The following is a 22,222-nucleotide window of genomic DNA, read 5'->3' as shown; positions in this document are numbered from 1 at the left end:
CCCACACCCCCACGTGACCCGGGCGCAGTCCGCGTCCTCGGCGTGGTGGGCGGGGCCGGAGGAGCTGGTCCTCACCCGGCGCGCGTTGCCATGGCGGCGGGCCCGCGCGGAGTTGTCCCCGGGAGAGGCCTGGGATGCTCTGCCTCTCGCGCGGCGCGTCCGGAGGGACCGCTGGTGCCGAGCGCAGGTGCCGAGCGGCCTGGCCGCTGGCGGCTGCGGCCTGACCGGGGCGAGCACCGGGTGAGCCCTCCGGACGCACGCGGAATGGTGTCCTGGTTGTCACTACGTTGCGGTGGGACCCTGACCAACTCACTTCCCGTCTCGCGTCAGTGTCCTCACAGGTCCCCTCTAGGCTGGACTCCAACCCCACCCCAAGATGCGGTTGCGTGAGGATGAGGAGCGCTCTGGCCGCCGTGCTGCGTCCCCTTCGTAAGCCCGAGCGCCCGGGAGCTTTCAGGGCTCCGTTGCCCCCGGAGCAGTAGGAGCTCCCACTTCCTGAGCGCCTGCTGGGCCCCAGGCGCTGTGCTCCTGCGACCGCCAGTCTTACTGCCTTCATAACGGAGGCGTTTCATAGGACTGAAAACCGAAGGTCACAGAGGCCAAGTAAGCTGCCCCGGGCCAGGCAGGTAGAAGTGACCGGGCTAAGATTTGGATCAGGTCCGCCTGGCGCCACAATAGAGTCCGCACACTTCGCCTCCTGCTATGCTATTGCTCCAGCCCGCCCACATTGCACTGACCGTTGGGCAGTGGTTGCTTAGTGCTTCTTTGTCCATTTCTTTTGCAGGAACATGCATGGAGTAGGATGGTGCTGGCTGGTCCAGAGGAGAGTTCAGCCTGTGTGGAGATGTTAGCTGAAGTGTGAGGAGCTGAGGTCTGTTGCGGGGGCTGTATGTGCTTTCATGTGGTGTGTCAGGAAGCACGTGAAGGGTCGTGGTGTGCATGCCTGGGGATGTATTGGTTCCTAGAGTCAGGGTGACAAAATTCATATATATATATAATTGGTTTTTTTACAGAGAGAAAGGGAGAGGGATAGAGAGTTAGAAACATCGATGAGAGAGAAACATGGATCAGCTGCCTCCTGCACACTCCGTACTGGGGATGTGCCCACAACCCAGGTACATGCCCTTGACCGGAATCGAACCTGGGACCCTTCAGTCCTCAGGCCGACGCTATCCACTGAGCCACACCGGTTGTGGCAGGGGACAAATTCTTGAGGAGGAACCCAAGGCAGCTCCTGGGGACTGCTTCTCTCATTTTGTTTCACTTTCTCTTGACCATAGGTAGCACTTAATGGAGTCAAAGGGAGTGGAGAGGGAGCCTGAAAGAGCGGGTTAAAGAAAGTGCTCTGAGGATCCAGGGGAGGGTGAGTCAAAGCAATGTGGCTTAGTTTGTGGACATGGGACTTTCCCTCCTGCTGCAGAGAACAGGGAATCTTTCTGGCATCTTGGAATGAATGGCTTTGGGAGTATCAGGGCCATTGCCATGATCACATTCAAAAATAGTCTCAGTGGCAAGGGCCAAGAGAGGGACAGAATGAAATATGCAGAGAGGAGGAAAAATAGGGTGGATGCTCCATGGATACTCCAATGATAGACTTGTGAGTTCCGGTATCCCTGGGGATACCCAGAAATACTTTGGAAGTTAAATGTATTCTGAGCAATGAGGGGAAAAGGCAAGAAATGTGGATCATTACTATTAATAAACACCATGTGCACCGTCTATAAATGTATATGTGAGTGTTGTATCTGGCTAGGTATGATTAGTTATATACTTATTTATTTGAGATATTGTTAAGTCACTTTTCTTTTTTCCCTTCTCTCCCCGTATAGAGCAATTCCTAAAGGCAAGACCACTGTCTTTACCCATCTCCAATCTCTGCCCACAAGACAGCCAGAATTCTCTTTCCAGAACTCATATCTGGTCATGTTATTCCCTGTCTCCTCTTATTCCATACCTCTCCTGCCCAGTCTGGTAGCACTATCTACATGTGGCTACTTAAGTTTAAATTAATTAAAATTAAGCTAAATTAAAACTACATTTCCTGAGACATATGACACTAGCCCTATTTCAAGTGCTCAATAACCATGTGGCTAATTTTATCCTATTAGACAGTGTTTATATAGAATATTTGTATCATCACAGGAAGTTATTGGGCAATGCTGCTCTCTGCTCTCAATTCCTCATGTTTCTGTTCTTTGGAAACTTGTTTTGCTAAGCTCTTTGCTTGAAATATTTTTCTTCTATCTCCTTGAGGCTGAAAATTATACATAATTGCTTGTTTTCTTATTGGCTCTTTGACAAGCACTCCAGCCTCTATGAAGGCAGGAACTGAGCCTAAGCCTGTCTTGTACACCACTGATTCCTCATTATGTCTAAATGACTGTCATGGAGAAGAAGAGTAGACAGTGAAGTAAAGTAACAGAAAAGAGTGTAAGAAAGGAAAATTTTATTAGAACTTGTGGACAGTTTGATTATTTTAACCTACAAACAAATTTCATATGGTTCAACCTAATAATAAGGAAAAACTTTCAAAGAATCGGAGGTGCTTCAGTTGGTTCTAATGAGTTCCCTGTCACCAGGACAGTTTAAACAAAGGCTGAATCTGTTGGAATAATATATAAAAAATTCCTGGGTAGGTTGGACTGGTTGACCAGTCTGATTCTAAGATTCTAAGTCTATGTTCTTCTGAGTCATTAGTTCAAAGTTGATTACACTATAACAACAATCATAGCTACTGTCTGAGTTTTTACTATGTGACAGGCAATGCTTGCAATATTTCACTTAATTTATTGTCTTTGATCCTCACAATAATCTTATGAAGTGTGTTTGGCACCATCCAAGTTACCGAGTGAGATGCAGGTTAAGTAATATACCCCCCGTGAAATACAGCTAGTAAACGGCTGAGGTTGAACTCATACTCTTTCTTGTAATTTCTTATTTCATACCATTGTGGTCAGAGAAGATGTTTGACATGATTTGAAAATTCTTAAATTTATTGAGACTTGGTTTTTTTTTTTCCTGAGATGTGGTCTATCATGGAAAATGTTCTATGTGCACATGAAAAGACTGAATAGTCTGTTGTGGGGTGAATTTCTTTGAAAATATCAATTAAATCCATCTAGTCTAGTGTGGCATTTAAGGTTGCTACCTCGGATAGGTTCTCATTCTTTTGCTATCTCTCTTCTCTCTCTGATACCCCTATGATCTGATGTTGTTTAGCTTGATGATGTCACAGAGGTTTATTAAATTCTCTTCTATTTTAAATTTTTACTGTTCTTATGGCTGGCAGGGTTCCCACAGACAGCAGCTAAAGTTCCAGAGGGCACGTGTGGGAGGCAACCAATTGATGTTTCTCTCACATCAACACTTATCTCTCTCCTCTCTCTCTCTCTCTCTCTCTCTCTCTCTCTCTCTCTCTCTCTCTCTTTCTCTCTCTCTCTCTCTCACATATAAAAATTATGTGATTGTTATTTTTAAAGAGCTTATAACCCACTTTGGACCACTTAGTCTTTTTGTATTCTGATGGGCTAAGTCTGTTTGTCTCTGCAGCTAATCCCACAAATGCAATTTAAGGAAGCCTGGAAATGAGATAGTGGTGACAATCTCTAATTACTGTTGACAGCAAAGAGGAAGAAGCATAATAGGAGAGCCAGAATCCTGCCCCGCCCCCACCCTGCTGTTGATGAAAACAGAACAGCAACAGCTGCCTCTTACAGCAGAGTCCTGTTTCCATCCACATGGGTACCAGACTGCACTCCAAGGAGATGAAGCAAAGTCTGTTTTTCTAAACATCAAAAAAATTGTGTGTGTGTCCAATTATATACATCATCTGAATATTGCATTGTGTGTTCATCACCACCCCAAATTTTTTAACCCCAAGACACAGTGCTGCTTCCTCCACTAAAACCTATCTCAACCCCTTGGACACTGCCCTGATTTCCTACCTGTTTTGTGTTCCAGATCCAACACTCCAGCACCTGGATCGTTTGTGCTTCACTTTTGCTGCCTCTTTCAGGTGAGTGTATCTTCCCAGACCGAGCACAGTGTATTCTACCGCATCATTTCCCACAGAACTTCATGTGCCCCGTGTGCTAGAGAAACATCCTCCGAGGCCAACCTATGAAACAGTGCCGACAGGGGAGAGGCCCTTTGGCCCTTGCTTTCCTCTGAGTTTTCGGAGAGTCAGAGAGCACATTGGACAGGGTGGAGAATAATGAAGCACATGGCACTCTGCTGCTTTTCTAGCCGGAGGATCACTGCACTTACCTGTTTGACCTCCATCCTCTGATACAGACTCTATTGGTCTAACCTGTTAATAGGGGTAAGTCCCCAGACACGGCTTCAGCCACATGTACCCACTCCCTGACACGTGAACCTCAGACATGGAGCCTTACACACAGGCTCTTAGCTCATTAGGCAGATTAAATACCCAATTTCTTTAGGCTTGTTCTTAGGGCCTCTGCTCCTCCGCCATGTGTGATTAGAGAGGCTGTTTCCTACTTTATTGCTTCATAGACATCTTTCTTTCTTGACCTCAGCACTGTCTCTGCTCTTTGTGTACAGTAATATTAGTATTTTTCATTCTTCACATTTTGAAATTAGTATGAATTAATAAAATTGAACAATAATGTTCTATCAATAGGGACAGAATTTCTCTTCCCTGGTTGCCTTTAAATTGCAATGGGGTTGTTGACCCCATTCAGTTCTAAAGCATGGAGATTTTTTTCCACTGGAAGCCACACCCAGGGTGTGTGTGTGTGTGTGTGTGTGTGTGTGTGTGTGTGTGTGAGAAGAGAGGGGTTCCTATGAGAAGGACACATGGCATCACCAGTCTTTGAGGGACACACTGTCAGATGGCCAGTGTCAGCCTGGAGGCACTCTGTCTGGGCAGCAGTGGCCTTGCCCGTGGGGAGAAAGCCACCTTTCGACAGAGGCATGGGAATAACTCAGCTCAAGGCAACTGAAGGTGTAATTTCTCTTTGAGAAGGTCCCATAGGAAGCACTAGCTTTAAGCAAAATCTTTATGAAAGGATTCCTTCTCTGAATTTTCCAAACAGGCCTCTTTGTTATTACCCCACGGGAGCTGACAACCAGTGGGAATCAAATCTCCCTTATCGTTTCCAGACTATTTTACCTGCTGCGCACCCCTATTGGCAGGAGAGCCGCAAGGGGTTCTCTCAAGCTTCCCTCAACCAGCCTGCTGCTCTGAGATGCGCCCCCCCCCCCCCCCCCCCCCGGCCCCTCCCCGCATTTAATTCCTGCACCACAGGGAGCCCTGGATTCCAAAGGAAAGGTAAACTTCTTGGAATCCAAAACTAACGAAGTTTCACAGGGCGGCCCCAGGTGGATTGGTTATCGTGATATTTCAGTCTCACCTAACCAATAAGAGGGCTGGCTGGCAAGTTCCCAGGATGAATATTCTCATATGAGCATTGAATTGGAGAAAGCCATCTACACGCTCAATTTACACCCCACTGAGTTCTGAGGTAGAGATCTTGTGACGGTTGGGGCCTTGCAAAGCAATTAAAAGAAATAAAGCAAAGTATTATATTTTAATTGATGTAATCTGCCAGCTCCCAGTGGGATCTGGGTGATATCTGACTAGAGTTACCCTCGGTATCAATAGATGACTATTCTGTGAAAGTGCATTGAGGAAGACAAAACCCTACAAGTCCTGAACTTCATTAACATGCGGGTCTGTTTGGGGGGATTGGCTCCGACTCCCAGGACTACAAATTGAAAGAAGCCACCTAGACTTTTCAGAGATCTGAACAAAGAGCTGCAGCGGGTGGGGGTGGGGGTGAGGGTGGGAGTGGAGAGAGGGACAGAGAGAGAGGGGCAGGCAGAGGGGAAGACACAAAGTAGATTGATATTGCTATTCGCGATTAGAGAGCCTGGATATAGGACAGGCCAGATCATTCTTTCCAGACCAAAACAGCTTTCATCCATCACTAACATTTCTGGGTTTGTTTCTGTTTTATTATAAATATTGGAAGAAAGATAAACAGACAAGAAAGACTGTTTGTACAGTACACAGACCCCGATAGAAAATACAGAGTGGGGAAGAGAGCCAACAACCAACAAGATAACAAGTAGAGCCCAACGCGGGAGAGGAGCAGCTGGTGGCAGGTGCCCTCCCGGGTCGGCTTGAGCGCAGGGCAGTGCGGCCTTGCTTCCACAGGGTGAAAGGGCAGACGTGGGAAATGACTCATGGGCATTCACCTCAGTAACCCAATGCAAGCCGCTTGCTACTGATGGAGATATCCTGCTTTTAAAAACACCTGCCCACCCCAAATGTGATCTCACAATAGGACCCCACTGTCAGAACCCGGGCCCGGAGCGGGGTTAGGGGTGTGCACCGCTGGGGCTGGGGCTGGGGCTGGGGCTGGGGCTGGGGCTGGGTCAGTTTCCCTCCAGGGCCCTTCTCACCAAACCCATGCTCCTCCTGAGGCCGGCAGCAAGGCTTACAAACACTCCTGTCCTGCACTGCACTGTCATCCACTCGTGAAAAAGAAAATATATAAAAAGAATTCGAATTCATGAGAGAGAAGGTCAGCCAAGGACAAAACCGGCGTCCTTCCCAGGAGTGACCAGGGGACCACCGGGGCCCAGCAGCTCTAACTCATTCCCAAACGGCAAAGTCAGGGAGTGAAGCTCATCACCTCCCAGAGGCGTCCTTACTTTAGTGTGTTCAGAACAGCAACGCTGTGAGGACTGTTTGATTCAGGTGGTGGCGGCGGTGGGAGTGGTGGCAGCAGCCATGTATTTCCTGCTCCCTCTAACTTGTTTAAGTTTACAATCAGAGATTGCATAGAATTTAAGTTTTCCATCAGAAAATGAAAATTCTCTACATGAGAGTCCTACTTGGTGAAAACCAGCTGCGGCCACGTATCCCTTCCATTGAGCGAGGGCTCCGGGTCCGCAGGTGTGGGACACGCAGGGAGGGGCGGGCAGCCGTCTGACCAGGCGGCATTGCGAGGGTGTGCAGGTGGAGGAGGAGTTCAGTGCTTTCCTGAGGCTGCTCTGGCTGTAGCCCAGGCCGAGGTGAGGGCTGAGGGTTCCCGGCTCCCAGGCCTGCGTGTCGGTGACAAGACCCACACCTCCCAGGAACATGGCAAACCTTTGATTGCTTGAGGTCATTTCATTAATAAACACACACACGTGCACCCACCCCCCCCCACACCCACGTTGGCCCCCAGTCTCCTATCTGTTAACAAGAACTCCCCAGCCACGATAGCCGCGGGCCTGGCTCCCAGGCAGCTGCGGAGTTTGGTAAAAGGAGACGCAGGTGGCAAACCGTGGGGCACACACAGGGTGCCCTCCTTCCTCCTCTGGCTGCCCTACCAGCAGCTGCCTCTGCTCCGCAGACAAGGCCCGAGAGGCTGTGCCCACTGTCCTCTCACCTGTCTCTTCCTTCAGGTCACACTCACAAAAGACCAAACCAAACCAAGAATAGTAAAACCCAGAAAGGAAAAAAAGACACGTTTACCCCTGGAACCTCTGAGTTAACTGGTCGGGGGTCTGGAACGTGACTTTAATGGGCTTTTATTTTGAGACGCCCAACCTCTGATTCCCCAGACGCTTCTGCCCCTGTGCCTCCCCTCCCCCCCTCACCCATCACCACCCAGAAAGGAGCTCAGCCCCTGGAACCCAAGGCACTGGCCGCTCCATGTCCTAAAATGTAGGAAAAGGGTCGGGAATATATGGACTTCCATCCCTCACCAGCCTGCCTTCCGATAAACAAGCAGAGAAAACAGAGAATGGGATGGAGGCAAAAACAAGAGCAGGTGGGAGGGAGAGAAAAGGGTACGACATTAACAAAAATATACAAACGCAGAAAAGGAAAATTTCCCTGTGGACTTTATTTTTTTCCTGTGAGAGCTAGACCCCGAGTACAACAGCCCCTTCCTGACAGGGGATTCCAGGGCGGCCCCACCGAGTCCTGGAACTGGTCTGGGCAGGGCCCCGCCCGCTGGGAGACGATGGGTCCCCGTGATCCTGGGTGGGGCGTCGCGTCCCCACGCGGTCAGCGTCTGGAGCACCCAGCTCCCCGCTCGGGCGCGGTCTCCGCTGGGCGCCGGGCTCTTTGATCCGTTTGCAAAGTCCCTGGATTCGGATCCGGAGGACGCGTGGGCGTGGGGAGCCCCGCGGGTCGGAGCAGCGCCCGCCTGCCTGTGGCCAGAGCGGCCCGCGCGGGCTACTCGGGCTCGCCGCCGCCGGGCGCCCGGTCCCAGGCCAGGCTCTCCTCGCTGCGCGCGGGCCGGCGCGGGCCCTGGAAGCGGCGGCACTCGGGGCAGACCCGCACGTGCGCGCAGCCGCGGGCCACCAGCGCCGCCTCCCGCGCCAGCCGCTGCGCCAGCTGCTCGGGCTCCCCCGCCGCCGCCCCGCACAGCTGCCCGTTGCTGAGCGTCGCGGTGGCGCGCGGCAGGCGCTCCTCGGGGAGGGGCGGCCCGGACCGCAGCCCCGCGCGCCGCCGGCGGGGGCGGGCGCCGTCCTGACACAGGATGATGCTGCGCAGCTCCGCCACCATCTCCCGGCAGACGGACACCTGCAAGACAGAGGCCCGGGCCTGTGTCACCGAACCCTGCGCAGATGACCTGGATGTGAAGGTGATGGAGCCTTTCAGTCCATCTGCTCCCATCGCCACTCAACATCCAGGCGCCTCAGCCCAGCCGCCGGCGCCAGTCTTGGCCTGAACACCTTCAAAGACAGTGCTCTTTCTGTGGTGGGAACGCCCTGCCCCCACTCACTTATTTATTGTTGTTTTTTTGTTTGTTTTTTTTTTTTGCATTTCTGTTAAATGCTGCTAAGTTAACAATTCCTCTCCCTGAAAATTTCCATGATACCAGCTACATTTGGACCCAGAAGCCCACTAAATACTAACTCTTCTCCATGCCAGTCCGTCAAGTATTTGAAAAGCAACTGTGTCTCCACGAACATCCTGATCTCAGGCTAAAGAGTCTCATTTCTTTTGGTCGACTGGTTAGAGCTGGAGAGCATGCATTCTAATAACTAGAACAACAAAACCACAGCAACACTGTTCCTTCAGACCCACAGCCTCCTAATAGGAAACCCTCGGGTCCAGCTGTGTTTCAGAATGTTTTGGGTTTTAGGAAGGTAATACAATACACATACGATTAGTATATATATCACCCAGTGGGGGTCAGGGGCAGACTCTGTACTCAAACACATTGATATTTCTGTAGCAAACTGTACTTCCTTCATACTGAATGAGACAAAGACCATACACAAAATTTCATACCAATTCAAGTTAAGCTTTGTCACCAAATGCATTCGTTTAACAAAACTTGGAACTTTTGGAGTTTCTTAGGTTTCAAAATTGTAGATAAAGAATCATGAACCAAGGGGCACACCTAGAGGGCCCAGCTCAGGTGACCGGGGAGGCTGAGCCACTGGCCCCACAGGACCCCTATCACACAAGGCCTCTCTACCAATTCCAGGAGAAAGAGCAGCTCTGCCCAACACATAGAAACAAACACAGGGAAGCAGCAAAAATGCAGAGACAAAGAAACATGTCACAAATGAAAGAAATGGGAGAACGCAAACTACTGGATACAGAGTTCAAAACCAATTATAAGGTTACTCAAGGATCTTCATGAGGCCTCCAAGGGACTTAGTGAGAATTTCAAGAATCTTAATGAGAATGCCAAAGACATTGAAAAGGACCAGTCAGAATTAAGCATACACTAACTGAAATAAAGACTAATGTTCAGGCATTCAACACTAGAGGATTTGAGAATCAAATCAACAATTTGAAATATGAGGAAACAAAAACCACCCAATCAGAAGAGCAAAAAGAAAAAAGGATCCAAAAATATGAAGATAGTGTAAGGAGCCTCTGGGACAACTTCAAGCATACCAACATCACATCCTGGGGGTGACAGAAGAAGAGAGAGAGCAAGATATTGAAAATCTATTTGAAGAAATAATTACAGAAAACTTCCATGACCTGGTGAAAGAAGTAGACTTACAAATCCAAGAAGCACAGAGAACCCCAAACAAGAGGAATCCAAAGAGGACCACACCAAGACACATCATAAGTAAAATGTCAAGGGAATTAAAGACAAAGAGAGAACCTTAAAGGCAGCAAGAGAAAAGCAAGGGAGTGCCCATAGGACTGTCAGCTGATTTCTCAACAGAAACTTTGCAGGCCAGAAGGGAGTGGCAAGAAATATTCAAAGTGATGAGTAGCAAGCACCTACAACTAAGATTACTCTTTTCAACAAAGCTATCATTTAGAATTGAAGGTCAGAGAAAGACCTTCACAGACAAGAAAAAGCTAAAGGAGTTCATCACCACCAAACCAGTATTATATGAAATGCTGAAGGGTATTCTTTAAGAAGAAGAAGAAAAAGAAAAAGATAAAATATATGAAGAATAAAATGCCAATAAGTACATATCTATCAACAATTGAATCTAAAAATCAAAATAAATGAATAAGAAATCTAATGAACAGAATAAACTGGTGAATAAAATAGAATCGGAGGCATGGAAATGGAACAGACTGATGATTTTCAGAGGGAAAGGGGTTTGGGGGGATGGGAAGAGATTAAACAAAGATTTTATATGCATACATGCATTACCTATGGCCACAGACAACAGGGTGGTGAAGGCCTGGGATGGAGCAGGAACCATGGGGGGGAAAAAGAGGGACATCTTAACAATACTCTCAACAATAAAGATTTAAAAAAACCGTTTAAAGCAAAAGCAAAAAAATAATCATGAACTTGCACTGCTACTAGTATACCCATTTCACAGATGTGGAAATGGAAGTGCAGAGGTTATACATCTTGCTAAAAATTACTTGACTAATAAATAGCTGACCCAGAATTAGAACCTAAACTTATCTACTACAAAGAGCGTGCATACTGTCTGGTCCTCTGCCCTGTGCTAAAGAAGGACGCGTGCCCGGTCTGCGACAGGAGAAGCCATCTCCTGCTGGTTCACGCTCTTCCTCCCAGTCCTCCAGTTCTGCCATAGCCAGGTAGCTAAGGGAACTCTTGCTCTTCATCTTCCTATTGGGAGTCCTCACTGAAGTTTTCAAGGTCTGGCCAGGCCATGGGCGAGCTCTTGGGAAAGTACCAAATGTGCACCGATCCTCTACTTGAAGCGGCTACAGAGAAGTGGCGTCATTTAAAAGAGGACGGCCCGAGGTAAGAACTGAGACCTGGACTCTAAACACCCTATTGTTACTAAGTAGCTGAGACCTAGGCAAGGTCCTTGACTTCTCTGTGCTCCTAATAATAACTACAACAGGTGAAACAACACCACCTGCCTATCTGCTACATGTGACAGAATGTCACAGCACGCATGTACTGACTGCCATCTGTGTGCTACACACCACAGCCTGCACTGCATGCAGGCATGCCTGCTCTGTGCGCAGTGCAGAGGTGAAAGGCAGAGGAAGGACAAACTCTTCTGGTCTGGGGAAGAGGCGGGAGACCTGGGGAAGGCTTCTCAGGGAAAGGAACACGTGGCCTGGTCTTTCTGCCTAGAAGTAATAAGTAGAATTCATTTAAGGTGGGACAAAGCTGTAGAGAGACGTAGGAGAGAAACCAAGAGAGCTTGGTGCCAGGCAAGGCCAGCGAGGGAGAGCTTCTGGGAAAATGGTCCACTTTGTCAAGGGGCACATGGAGGCTCAACAAGGCCCAACAGGTTCTCCCTGCTTTTGTCCATCGGGAGGGGTCAGGCCTTTTAGCATGACCTTTCAAAGCCAGACTGCCCTGGATTGAGGGCTGAATGGGAGGCAAGGCAATGGGGACTGAAGCAGTTGGTTTGGGAGAGGGAGGAAGAGGGTGAGAGTAGCAGTAATATTGACATTTTAAACATACAGAGTAAATATGTTTAGATTTTGGGGAGAGTGCAGGGATGAAAATTAAAGGGGAGAAAAGATAATCCTAGGGTAGCTGAGAAAAGATGGGTCAAGACAGAGATGGAACCCTGGCTGGTATGACTCAGTGGATAGAGCGTTGGCCTGGGGACAGAAGGGTCCTGGGTTTGATTCCAGTCAAGGGCATGTACCTTGGTTGCAGGCTCTTCCCCAGCCCGGGGCCCTGGTTGGGGCTTGTGCAGGAGGCAACCAATCGATGTGTTTCTCTCACATCGATGTTTCTCTCTGTCTTTCTCTCTTCCATGCTCTAAAAAATCAATGGAAAAATATCCTCGGGTGAGGATTAAAACAACAACAACACAGACAGAGACGGCAGGACGACGAGAACATCTGCTGCAGCTGCAGGGCGGCTCCGCTGGGGGGCATCTTAGGTGGGGGTTTTCATTTGGGGCTGGTCACACCTGACTTCTTGGTGAGGTAGGAGGCACCATGAACCTCTGTGCGTGAACGAGCAAAGGGTGTGAGGCGGGGCAGTGACATGGAGTCCTGTTGGAAAGTGGAGAAGACGCTGAGCAGAGTCGGGGCTGGGAGGCGGTGTGAGGCCCTGTGAGAGGCTGGGCTCCCCAAGTGGATGGGGCACCGTCCCCGCTGAGCTGCTGGGAGCTGCTGACCCAGGCTCAGTTTCCGAAGGAGAATCAAGAGGTCCGAGTCGGAGACTGAGGCAGAGGCTACTGTACTTTAAAAACCAAAGAACAGTTAGCCTGTGAGGCTTTCTGGCCTTGCAGAGAGAGTGGGGGTGGCATGTGATAGAGTGTCCTCTCCAGCCAGACTCTTCCATCACGTGAAAGTCACTTAACACAGCTGGTGAGCTCCGGGCTTGGGAACTGAATTTATTCAAACCCCTGGGAGGGAAGCTGCGGCTCCCGAGCCGCGGGCACTGCGGCCTCCCAAGCACCTGTACTTGCAGTGGAGCCTTCAGATGGAAGAAGTGAGGCGTGGTTTCCCTTAGTCAGCGGCACTTGCGCCTGTTTTCCTTTACAGTGATGCAGCCTCGATCACAGTGGATAGGGCCTCCTCATTCATGAAACCCTTCCCCACATTTATCTCCTGGCCTGTTTCCTAGAAGGCTCTGAGACCGGCAGTTGAATGCCTTTCTGTGGCTGCATGGAGGGAGCTCTGAGGCCGGCGCCCCGCCCTGGGGCCTGTCCCGGCTGCTCCATCCTCAGGCCTGCACGGACCTGCAGGAAATCACTTTGTCTGTGCATGAGCCTGTGAACTTTGCCCTTTCTGCCAACACTATAGGTCAGACCCCTTTGGAGGTTTACCTCGGTAGCTTCTGAGTGTCGGAGAGTCCATAAAAACTCCAACATAGCCATAAAAATGGCCACGATTAAGCCACAAATAAGAACCACAAAGATTCCACCAATATTCTCCATTCCCAGTCCTGTAAGAAAGCGATAACAAAAAAATAGTGTAAAAGAGATGGAAGACATAAACATTCTATCAAAAATGTGGAAGTGACTTAAATGACAGAAAGTCAGTCTTGTAGATGCTTTACATACATATTCCTTGAAGAGATATGATTATTTGCAGGAAAAAAATGCATCGTAGCTGGAGGAAAAGTGGGGAGGGCCTGAGTTGCCAATGGGGGAGACGGGAGAAGAGCTTCCGAGAGGGCTCTGGGAGGGGGAGTGAGAAAAGAGCTCAGGGAAGTTTGGTTTCGCCTGTGATACCAAAATACCTGTACATTCTAGTATTTGCATAAAAATGTAGCCCATCTTATTTATCATGTGTTTGCTTGATATAGAATAATTGTTTTAACCAAACTATAGTTAGAAAAAGATACGTTTACTAAAATACTAATTTGGAAATTAAAACTTTTTATCCTATCAGACCAGTGGTTCCCAAACCTACCTCCCATCAGAACCACCTGGGAAATTTGTTAAAATATCGATTCCTCATTGTTCCCCAGGCTTATCAAACCCACACCTCTGGAGATGGAGCCTAGGAATATGTATTTAAGACATTTGATAGGTAACTCTTGTCCAGCAGCCCTAAAATTAGTTTTCAAATTGGCGTTTGTAGAAGTTGCACTGGACTAAGTTCCCTGAAGTCAGGCACAGTTTCTGCTGGGCCTCCTTGTCTGGCAGATGCCTGGCGTGTGGTGCATGCTCAGGGAGTATCTGGGGGATTACAAGGTGCTTCATTCCCACAGCGCTGAGCACTGAGTGCAGCTCTGTAACTGCCTGTCACGTTGGCATTAAAAAACGCCCCCCCCCCCCCGCCCCCAGGCACCTTCCACCAGGAAGATGCCCTGAGGCTGCTGGCACCTCGCTGCTCGGTGCTAGGTGCTGCCATGTCTGCACGTCCGTCCGCAGTGTCGTCATGGGATGTGGAGCTAAGGCAGCCAAGGGGTGAGCTGGGCCCAGAGCAGACGGCCTTGGAGAGCTGGAGAGAGAGCCCTGGGCAGCATGGCAGGCGCCGCGGGTGCCAGTGGTTTTCTACTTTGATTTTACCATAACACAGTGCCGTGCGGTGCCTCCCACGCAAGGAGCTGCCGGCCACCACAGGAGGGGCCCAGTGGGCCTGTGCTCTGTCCCCAGCACAGCCCCCCACCCCCGGGGCCGGGGGAAGGAGGCCTCTCTGTGGATGATCAGAACTGGGGCGTTAGTTTAAAGCTCAGCGATAAGGCGCGGCCACAGGGCATGGAGCAGGCGTCTCCCTCTGAGAAGGAGCTGGAGGTTTCCTGGAACACTTGCACCTCTAACCTGGGAGCATTGGGGCAGAAGGTTTTTGTCCAGAGAAACATCAGGGTCCATGGGGAGGTGGGGGCACAGGGACACGTAGGAGAGCACGCACCCAGGATCCGGCTGGGGGCAGGCAGACGCTCCCGCGCCAGGTCTCAGGGGTGAGGACCGGGTGCGGGATATGCACCTGAGCATCCTGGACAAGCTGGTCTCCCTGCTGCCCCTGGGAGAAGGCGGGCGGTGTCCCCAGGGAAGGGTTCCCACCAAGCAGGCCCGCCTCATCTGGCAGCTCCCGAGGGGCTGCTAGGTACTTCCTATCCGCCGGCCCTGCCACTTTGGGGGGTGCTGTCCTATATGGAAAAAACACCAGGTTCCCCTTGCCGGGCCTCCACTCCCTCGTGGTCCCGCAGGGGGGGTCCTGCCGCCCCAGGTCCCGTCCGCTGGAGGGGCTCTGGCTCTCCCGGCCTCGGCCGCCCCTCGGCTTATCCTCGACCCGCTCGTTCCCTCTTTCCCTCCGCACGGACACGCCCCCACGTTGCTCCTTCTCACCGTGTGAAAGGATGAGCAGGAAAAGAGGAGGAAGACGTCCCGGACGCAGAAAGTCCTCGGCCCTCCAATCTGTCCACTACACGCCCTCCTCTTCCCCTCCGTCCTTGGACAAACTTTTTGAAGCAGTTATTTCTATCAGAACTATTTTAAAAGACATTTTAAAGCCCTAAAATGCTTACATTTGGAGACCCCACCTCACATAAAAGCAAGTAGAAGAAAACGCGCCCACTTCTTATGTGAAATGCATTTTAAAAAATTTTCTTCTGAAATGACTTAATGGGAAAAAAGGTTATAATTGGCTGTGATTTCTCAGCATCCATTGTGCAAAATGAGAAAAATCTCACAAAAATTGTTTCTAAATGTAATGAAGTTTTTATGAATATTACATTTTAAAATTAATAAAGTCAAAACAGTGTCACATTTTGGAGCTATTTAATTAAATATGTCTGTCTTAATTGAATTTTGCAGTTTTCTTTTTGCATAATTTTCTGCAGGCCTCAAACATAATCTTGGCTGCTGGAAAACTTTAGGCCCTAGGGGGTCTTGTCTATGGATTTTGGAAGTGCTCTGAATTCACTTGTTTTTCCTGTTCACTCCTTGTCCCATGCAGTTTTGTCTTGCGCCACTAAAACCAGCCTCACCAAATGTGCCAAGGAGCATTTTGTGTCTGACATATTGGGAAAGGTCTAGTCCTGGCCTTCGTGACCGCCTGCGGCAGCCCTGGGCATTCCTGCTGCCTTGCCCACCGCCGCCCTTCCACCGCCTCTGGGCCTTTGCTTGCTGGGAGGCACGGTCTCTTCCTTTTCCTGCGTTTGGCCTCTTGCTGCTCCTCCACGCACCAGGCTGTGACCAAATCCTGATGATTTCATCTCTGAGACGCTTTTCAGTACCTTCCCCTTCCCTCTCTCTCTCCTACCACTGCCCTGGGTCCGGCCCCGTGTCTCTTCTGGGACAGAATGATTTCCTGCTTGTAGCTGTGACCCCCCAGCCCTACTTGACACGGAGTTGCCTAGGTGGCCTTTCTGAAAAGCACAGTCTTACTGTACACACCCCCTGGTCACAGAGCTGTTGGGAGCCCCCAGGGCACCCCACTGACAATCCTACCTTGTCCTTCACTCCTGTGAGCACCTCTGCCTGGAACCTGTGCCCACCCCCATCCACACCCTGGCTACACCCCCTCCTTTCAGATGGAGCTCAGGGGTCACCTCCTCCAGGTCACTTCTTCCTGGTGTTGCCTGATTCTGTTAGTTGTGTCGCTTTAGTGTTTTACTGATTCTGCACTGTCTACCGCTCCAAGGCTGCGTAAAACAGCACATGAGTTTAATTCTGTGTTATCTGGACTCCCCATGAGACTGTGCGCTCCACGAGGGGGCGGTCCACCTTGCTCAGCTGGCAACTCCACAGCCATGGTGGTGGGAGCCCAGTGAGAGCCTGAGAAGTGGGTGTTGAAAGAATGAGCAGAAAGAAAGAGGATGAAGACATCCCAGACGCAGAAACCCGAATTATCAAAAGCTTTGGGTCCACACTGTGATATGTGTTCATCCCCAATTACATTTTGTTTGAAATAACAGTAAAGCGTGACACCCCTTGCCCAGTGCTCCCAGCCTGGTCAGAGGCATCAGCCCAGACTGTACTGAGCGGCTGGCCAGGGGAACAATGCCTGCTTGCGGGGCAGCACTGCACGCAGGCAGGCGGGAGGCAGGCGGGAGGCCGGCAGCAGACGCTGGTTCTGTGCTGGGTGATTTGATGAGACCAGGGAAGCTTTCTGGAGGGCCTGAGTGTTGAACAAGATGCTGCTGGGAACTGGGAGTCACAGACACCCACGGGCGGGCTCTCTTTCCCAGCTTCTCCTGTTTCAGGGCCCCATGTCAGTCATTGGCACTGGCTCCAGCCGGTGGTTCCTGGCTGAGTGGTCTCTCCCTTTGCGGGGAGCCTTACAGACCCCTGGTGCCTTTAGGGGTGCATTGGAAAGTGGAAGCAAGAATAGATGCTGGCAGAGTCAGAGCTGAGAGACAGATGAGCGGGGGTGGGGGGGGGAGCGAGTGCTGAGAGAGGCTGCAGCACTTTTTTCCTCACTGTCATGTCAACCCTCATCCTCCCAGAAGTCAGATGCCTCCACAACCCAGTCCCTCAGAGCAGCCTCTGGTGGGGCTCCTTCGGGCTTGACCACAGGACCTCACTGACCTCCCAGAGGCACCCCCAGGGGCCATCTATCCCCCCTCACCCTCTGCAGACGGGAGCACACAGATTCACCTAAACAGATGGTTCTCACACTGGGGTTTCTACTGACACTCGCCTCGAGCCTCCGCTGTGCCCCAGCAGTAAAATCGTATCTAGTGAAACAGAATCGAGCTCTCCCCACAACTCATGGTTGTTAATACTGACTTGGTGTCACACACAAATACAAACAACAGCTGACAGACACATACAAACAAGCTGCAGGAACTGTGAGTCGCTGAAGGGAGCCCGGGAGGGTGTGCCTCTGAGCAGATGTGGCTCTCCAGCCCCCACCCACCCGCCTGCCCTGCCTTCAGCGCGGACTGGGGAATACCACCGCTTGGGGTTGGGTGCGTACATGTCTCATCCCTCCAAGCCTTGCATGTCTCCAGGCCGCACTGTAGACACGTGCGACTGAGATGCAGCAAAGTTATTTTTGGACAAGGAAGGGGCAGCTGTGGCCGGGGAGGCAGAGACAGAGAGGCCCCAGGAGCCACGAGGCAGGCAGGGGGCAGGAGACACTGCGCAGTCTCGCCAAGGGACAGCGCAGTTCTCCTCTGACGTCGGTCAGCACGCATTTTTAAGGAGCTTCCTGAGCCGAACAGGATGCCAGGTGCTGGAGCTCTATGCAATGCTCCCCATTGAAAACATCTGATCAGACATGAATTTTTTAACCAATATGGCTTTCAAGTACCTTCTATTTCAGAATCACATTCACCTACAAATATGTTCAATGGCCCCATCGCCACACTTATTTGTGGTAAATAGCAACGTCACGTGGGCCACGTGTGAGCTGACCTGCATGGCCTTCCCGGAAAAGACTGAGGACTGGCATAGCATGCTTGTCATTTCTCCTGGCACTTCCTGGGCCTCTGTTGCCTAGACCTAGCAGCTATGGAGACAGAGGTGGAGAAAAGTAGGGGAAGGGACATGAAATAGAAAGGGGATGGGAAGGCATTTGATAAGTTTTGCAATTTATCAAAACACAAATTATGGGGGAGGCACTTTTACAATGTATCCAAATCTGAGCTCAAGCACTTCAGTTTTAAAAACATTTTTTACCTCATTCAATTATTAAAAACACTGTAAAGAAGACCCGCTGTCCAAATTTTACAGTTAAATGAAAATTCAGAGCACTTAAGTTGCCCAAGTTTTCACACCTACGATGTGAAATCTTACTGCCTGGCTAATGTTCTTTATACAACCCAAGTTGTTCTTTATAAGTGTTTACTATGAACAGAGCTACCATGCCAAACATTTAAATTCAATCCTAACAGTTGCCCTGTGAAATCAGCACTACCCATTTTAAAATATCTATATCTATCTATCTATCTATCTATCTCTCTCTCTATATATATATATATTTAGATATATTTTTTATATTTATATTTTTATATATATGTTATATATATATAATTGATTTCTAAAGAGAGAGGAAGGCAGAGGAAGGAAACATTGATGTGAGAGCAAAACACTCATCGGCTGCCTCTTGCATGCCCCCTACTGGGATCAAGCCCACAACTGCAATGGAGACATGTGCCCTGACCAAGAATCAAGTTGCCAACCTTTGGTGCTCGGCCGACGCCCAACCAGCTGAGCCTCTGGGCCAGGGCAGCACCGCTCTGCTTTTAATTTCCCGACAAGGAAGCCTGGGGCCTGGAGTCAGGCAACCTGCTGGGCCCTGACCCTCCCCACACGCCTCTCCCAGGAGCTGGGTCCCTCCGGTCGCAGGGCTGTGATGACAGAACTCAATGGTGCCCCGTGACGGAGCTCATCCCTGGGACCCCCGCCCTAAGCGACTGAGGGGGGAGGGTCCCAGACGTGGCTGCTAGTTCCACTGATTCAATCCCCTTCTGTTCTCGAGAACATGCATCATGTGTTTGAATCAATGACCTACTGACTTAGTTTCCAGACAGAGTTGGCGGCAGTCTCCATGGCTGCGACCTCCTGTGATGCCCGCCTGCTGGGCCACCAGGGGCCTTGATTCCTGATCCCGCCCTCTGCACCCGGCCTCTGCCTCTTGGCTGTGAATTGTATTTGATTAGGGAGAAGCTTTCTCCCAAGCATCTCTTTAAGACACTCCCTAACTCCCACACTTGCTGAGGCGTCTCACACGTTCATTCCCATGCTGTGCTGGTGAGCAGGCTGCCTGCTCTCAGGATTGTGTGAGGAGAGTCACTGGCTGCCCTTCCGCCCTTGAAAGGGGACCCTGAGCTTCACAGCCTGGGAGATATTGATGTTCCTTTAAGCTTGATTGTGAGCTCGTGTTTTTCAAGATAAAGGTATTTCATTGCCTTGGAACCCACCTCCTGCCTTTTTGAGACTCTAGCAATGGTTCCGTGAGCTGTCAGCAACCCTATCCCCTTGAACTGGGGTGCTGGCATCTGCCAGTGGCTAGTAGTACTTCTTTCTAGGGGAGCTGACTGAGAAAACAGCAAAAGGAATGTTTTGGAGAAGAAAAGGCAGAAGAAAATGAAACAGCTTGGAAGGAAGCCTGCTCCTGGGTGCTTCTCCCGTCCTCCACAGAAGCTGCGGGCCACTCTCAGCTGTGCAGGCAGGTGGGGGCCACGGAGCCGGAGGCAGGCAAGGCATGGCCGAGGCGAAGCAAAGGGCAGCGCGTGGGTCCCAGCAGCGCCAGGTCCGAGCTGCGGGGGATCGGGCCGGCAGCTCACCAGGCCAGGGCTCTCCTCAGGGCGTGGACTAGAGGTGGGCAGCACAGCGTCTTTCTTTGAAATGCCTTGCATTTTCGTAGGATGACAAAGCAGAAGGGATTGTGTAGGCACCACGCACTGCCTGGTTCTTTAGCGCCTGAAGCCGGCCCTCTGCTTCGGCCCCTCTCAGTTCCCTCGCCTTCGTCTCGGCCTCATCGACAGTCTCCTCGCTCCTCTGGGCACGTGCACGCTGTCCTAAGTCGGGAAGGAAGAGCACCTGGCGCTCCAACCACTGCTCTCGGTCCCTGTGCGGCACGAGGGGGAGACAGATGTTCCCGGCGGCCATTGAGGAGGAAGGGTCTTGGGGTCACGCGGTCCTGCTCTCCTGGCTCAGGAGGGGTCTCTTGAGCAGACAGCCCTGAGTCTGATGGCGGATTTGACCAAGCCAGGGCCTCTCGCTCCAGCGGGCTTCTCCTGGGTCAGAGGTCACGTGGACTGTCGTGGCCAGGACGCCTTTTTTTGTTTGGGCTTCAGCCACAGCAGACGCGGGGCCACTGCCTTACTCGGGCACACGCTGCGGTGGCTGGAGGGAGCGGCATCCTGGCTGTCACGCTGAGTCGCACCCTCCTGGCGGCTCCAGACATCCTGCTTCTCGCCGCAGAGCCAGGGCCATGGTGGTGGGTGGGAGCCTGGCATCTTCTGGGGCACCGGGCGGGCAGGTGACTTCCACCTTCTCATCAGCTCAGCTCTTCTCCAGGCCAGAGAAGCGTGTCTCGCAGCCGGCAGAGCGGAGCAGCTTCCTGGCCATGCCCTCCATCACGCTGGGCCGGGCTGTGGGTCTCCCCAGCCCTCCTGCGCTCCCTCAGATCAGCCTCTGAGCCCGCTGTGGAAGGGGGAGAATTTCCAAAGCCAACCACTCTACCACAATGATAACCATTTTCTATAAATGCACCTCATTTCTCCTCACATTCCCATTCCCACTTGGTTGCCAAAAACGTACAGACTTCTCATCATTTAAACTCAGCTAAAGGCAGTGTTTCCTCTGTTCCCCTTCACCCAGCGTGCTTTTCAGGCCAGGAGAGGATGTCCTCACACATTCGATTTCCAATATTCTTGTCTGGGGTCCAGGAAACAGACCTCCTACATGGGTCCCTGTGCCATCTCTCATGCCCTCCGTCCACCAAGCACGACACGTACTTCCAGGGCTTGCCCAACTCCAGCAAAAATCTCTTTCCCTGTTGGAATCCCCAACGACTCTAGAAGCTGCATCTGCCACTCTCCACCCCCCAGCAGGACAGGCTCCTTCCAGGGACCTGCCACGTGCAAGCACATCCTTTCCTGCTCGGAAGCCCCTGTCCTGACCAGGGGGCCCTTTGGCATCTGGTTTGCAGACGAGGTGCCCGGCTCTCCTATTCTCTCTCCACTCTCTCTAACTGCATGCTAAGGCCCTGCAGGTAATTAGCCTTTTGTTTTCCAAAATACTTTTCTAGAAAATCAAACACCATGACTTCTTTTTTGTTAATCCTCACCCAAGGATACGTTTCCATTGGTTTTAGGGAGAGTGGAAGGGAGAGGGAGAGACAGAGAGAAACATCCATGTGAGAGAAACACATCGATGGGTTGCCTCCTGCACAAGTCTGGCCAGGGAGGAGCTTGCAACCGAGGTACGTGCCCTTGACTGGAATCGAACCTGGGACCCTTCGGTCCACAGGCCAATGCTCTATCCACTGAGCCAAACTGGCCAGGGCCAAATACTATGACTGCTAAGAACATTTTTCTGCAATGACTGTCCCCTGGGCCCACGAATGCCACCAAGAGCTCAGAGCTCTACCCCCCAGCACTACTTCCACCCTGCCCCATCGCACCCGGAGCCCAGGAGGTTGCAGCCAATTCCCTCAAACCCGGTCGGTCCGGTGTGGGATTCATGTGCCAGGCACCAGCAAAGCTCTGGGCAGTCTATGGGGCTTCTTCTTGGAATGCTGATTAATTTCAAGCTTAGATTGGAAAAGCATTTTTAGGTTAAATAAACATGCCTACATTATGTGCTCAGATGCAAAATCCACACGTGTTTATAAGACAAAACAGAACACTTGAAGGAAATTCTAAGTGTGGTGGGCTACTTGAGGCTATGTCCGCACATTCTAAGGGTGTACACCATTGTCCTCTGCTATCGCCCTCTGTGGGAAAGCCTGGGACATACTGATGGA

General features: G+C 51.0%; 1 protein-coding gene across 3 annotated transcripts in view; it reads right to left on the bottom strand.

Annotated features, from left to right (window-relative positions):
* Positions 1-8,071: 8,071 nt before the first annotated feature.
* GRIK4 (glutamate ionotropic receptor kainate type subunit 4) overlaps positions 8,072-22,222 on the bottom strand; it is a 261,622-nt gene continuing 247,471 nt past the window's right edge. For all 3 annotated transcript variants that reach the window (XM_059676626.1, XM_059676628.1, XM_059676627.1), the window contains 2 exons: positions 13,177-13,295; positions 8,072-8,548 (listed from right to left, as the gene is read on the bottom strand). In XM_059676626.1, the coding sequence (XP_059532609.1) occupies positions 8,198-8,548; positions 13,177-13,295 (470 nt within the window). In that variant the 3' untranslated portion in view covers positions 8,072-8,197. The remainder of the gene's footprint in view (positions 8,549-13,176; positions 13,296-22,222) is intronic.

Source organism: Myotis daubentonii, chromosome 19 (genome assembly GCF_963259705.1).
Source record: "Myotis daubentonii chromosome 19, mMyoDau2.1, whole genome shotgun sequence".
Classification (NCBI taxonomy): Eukaryota; Metazoa; Chordata; class Mammalia; order Chiroptera; family Vespertilionidae; genus Myotis; species Myotis daubentonii.
The sequence above is the reverse complement of the archived record's forward strand: the minus strand, read 5'-3'. Positions and strand labels throughout refer to the sequence as shown.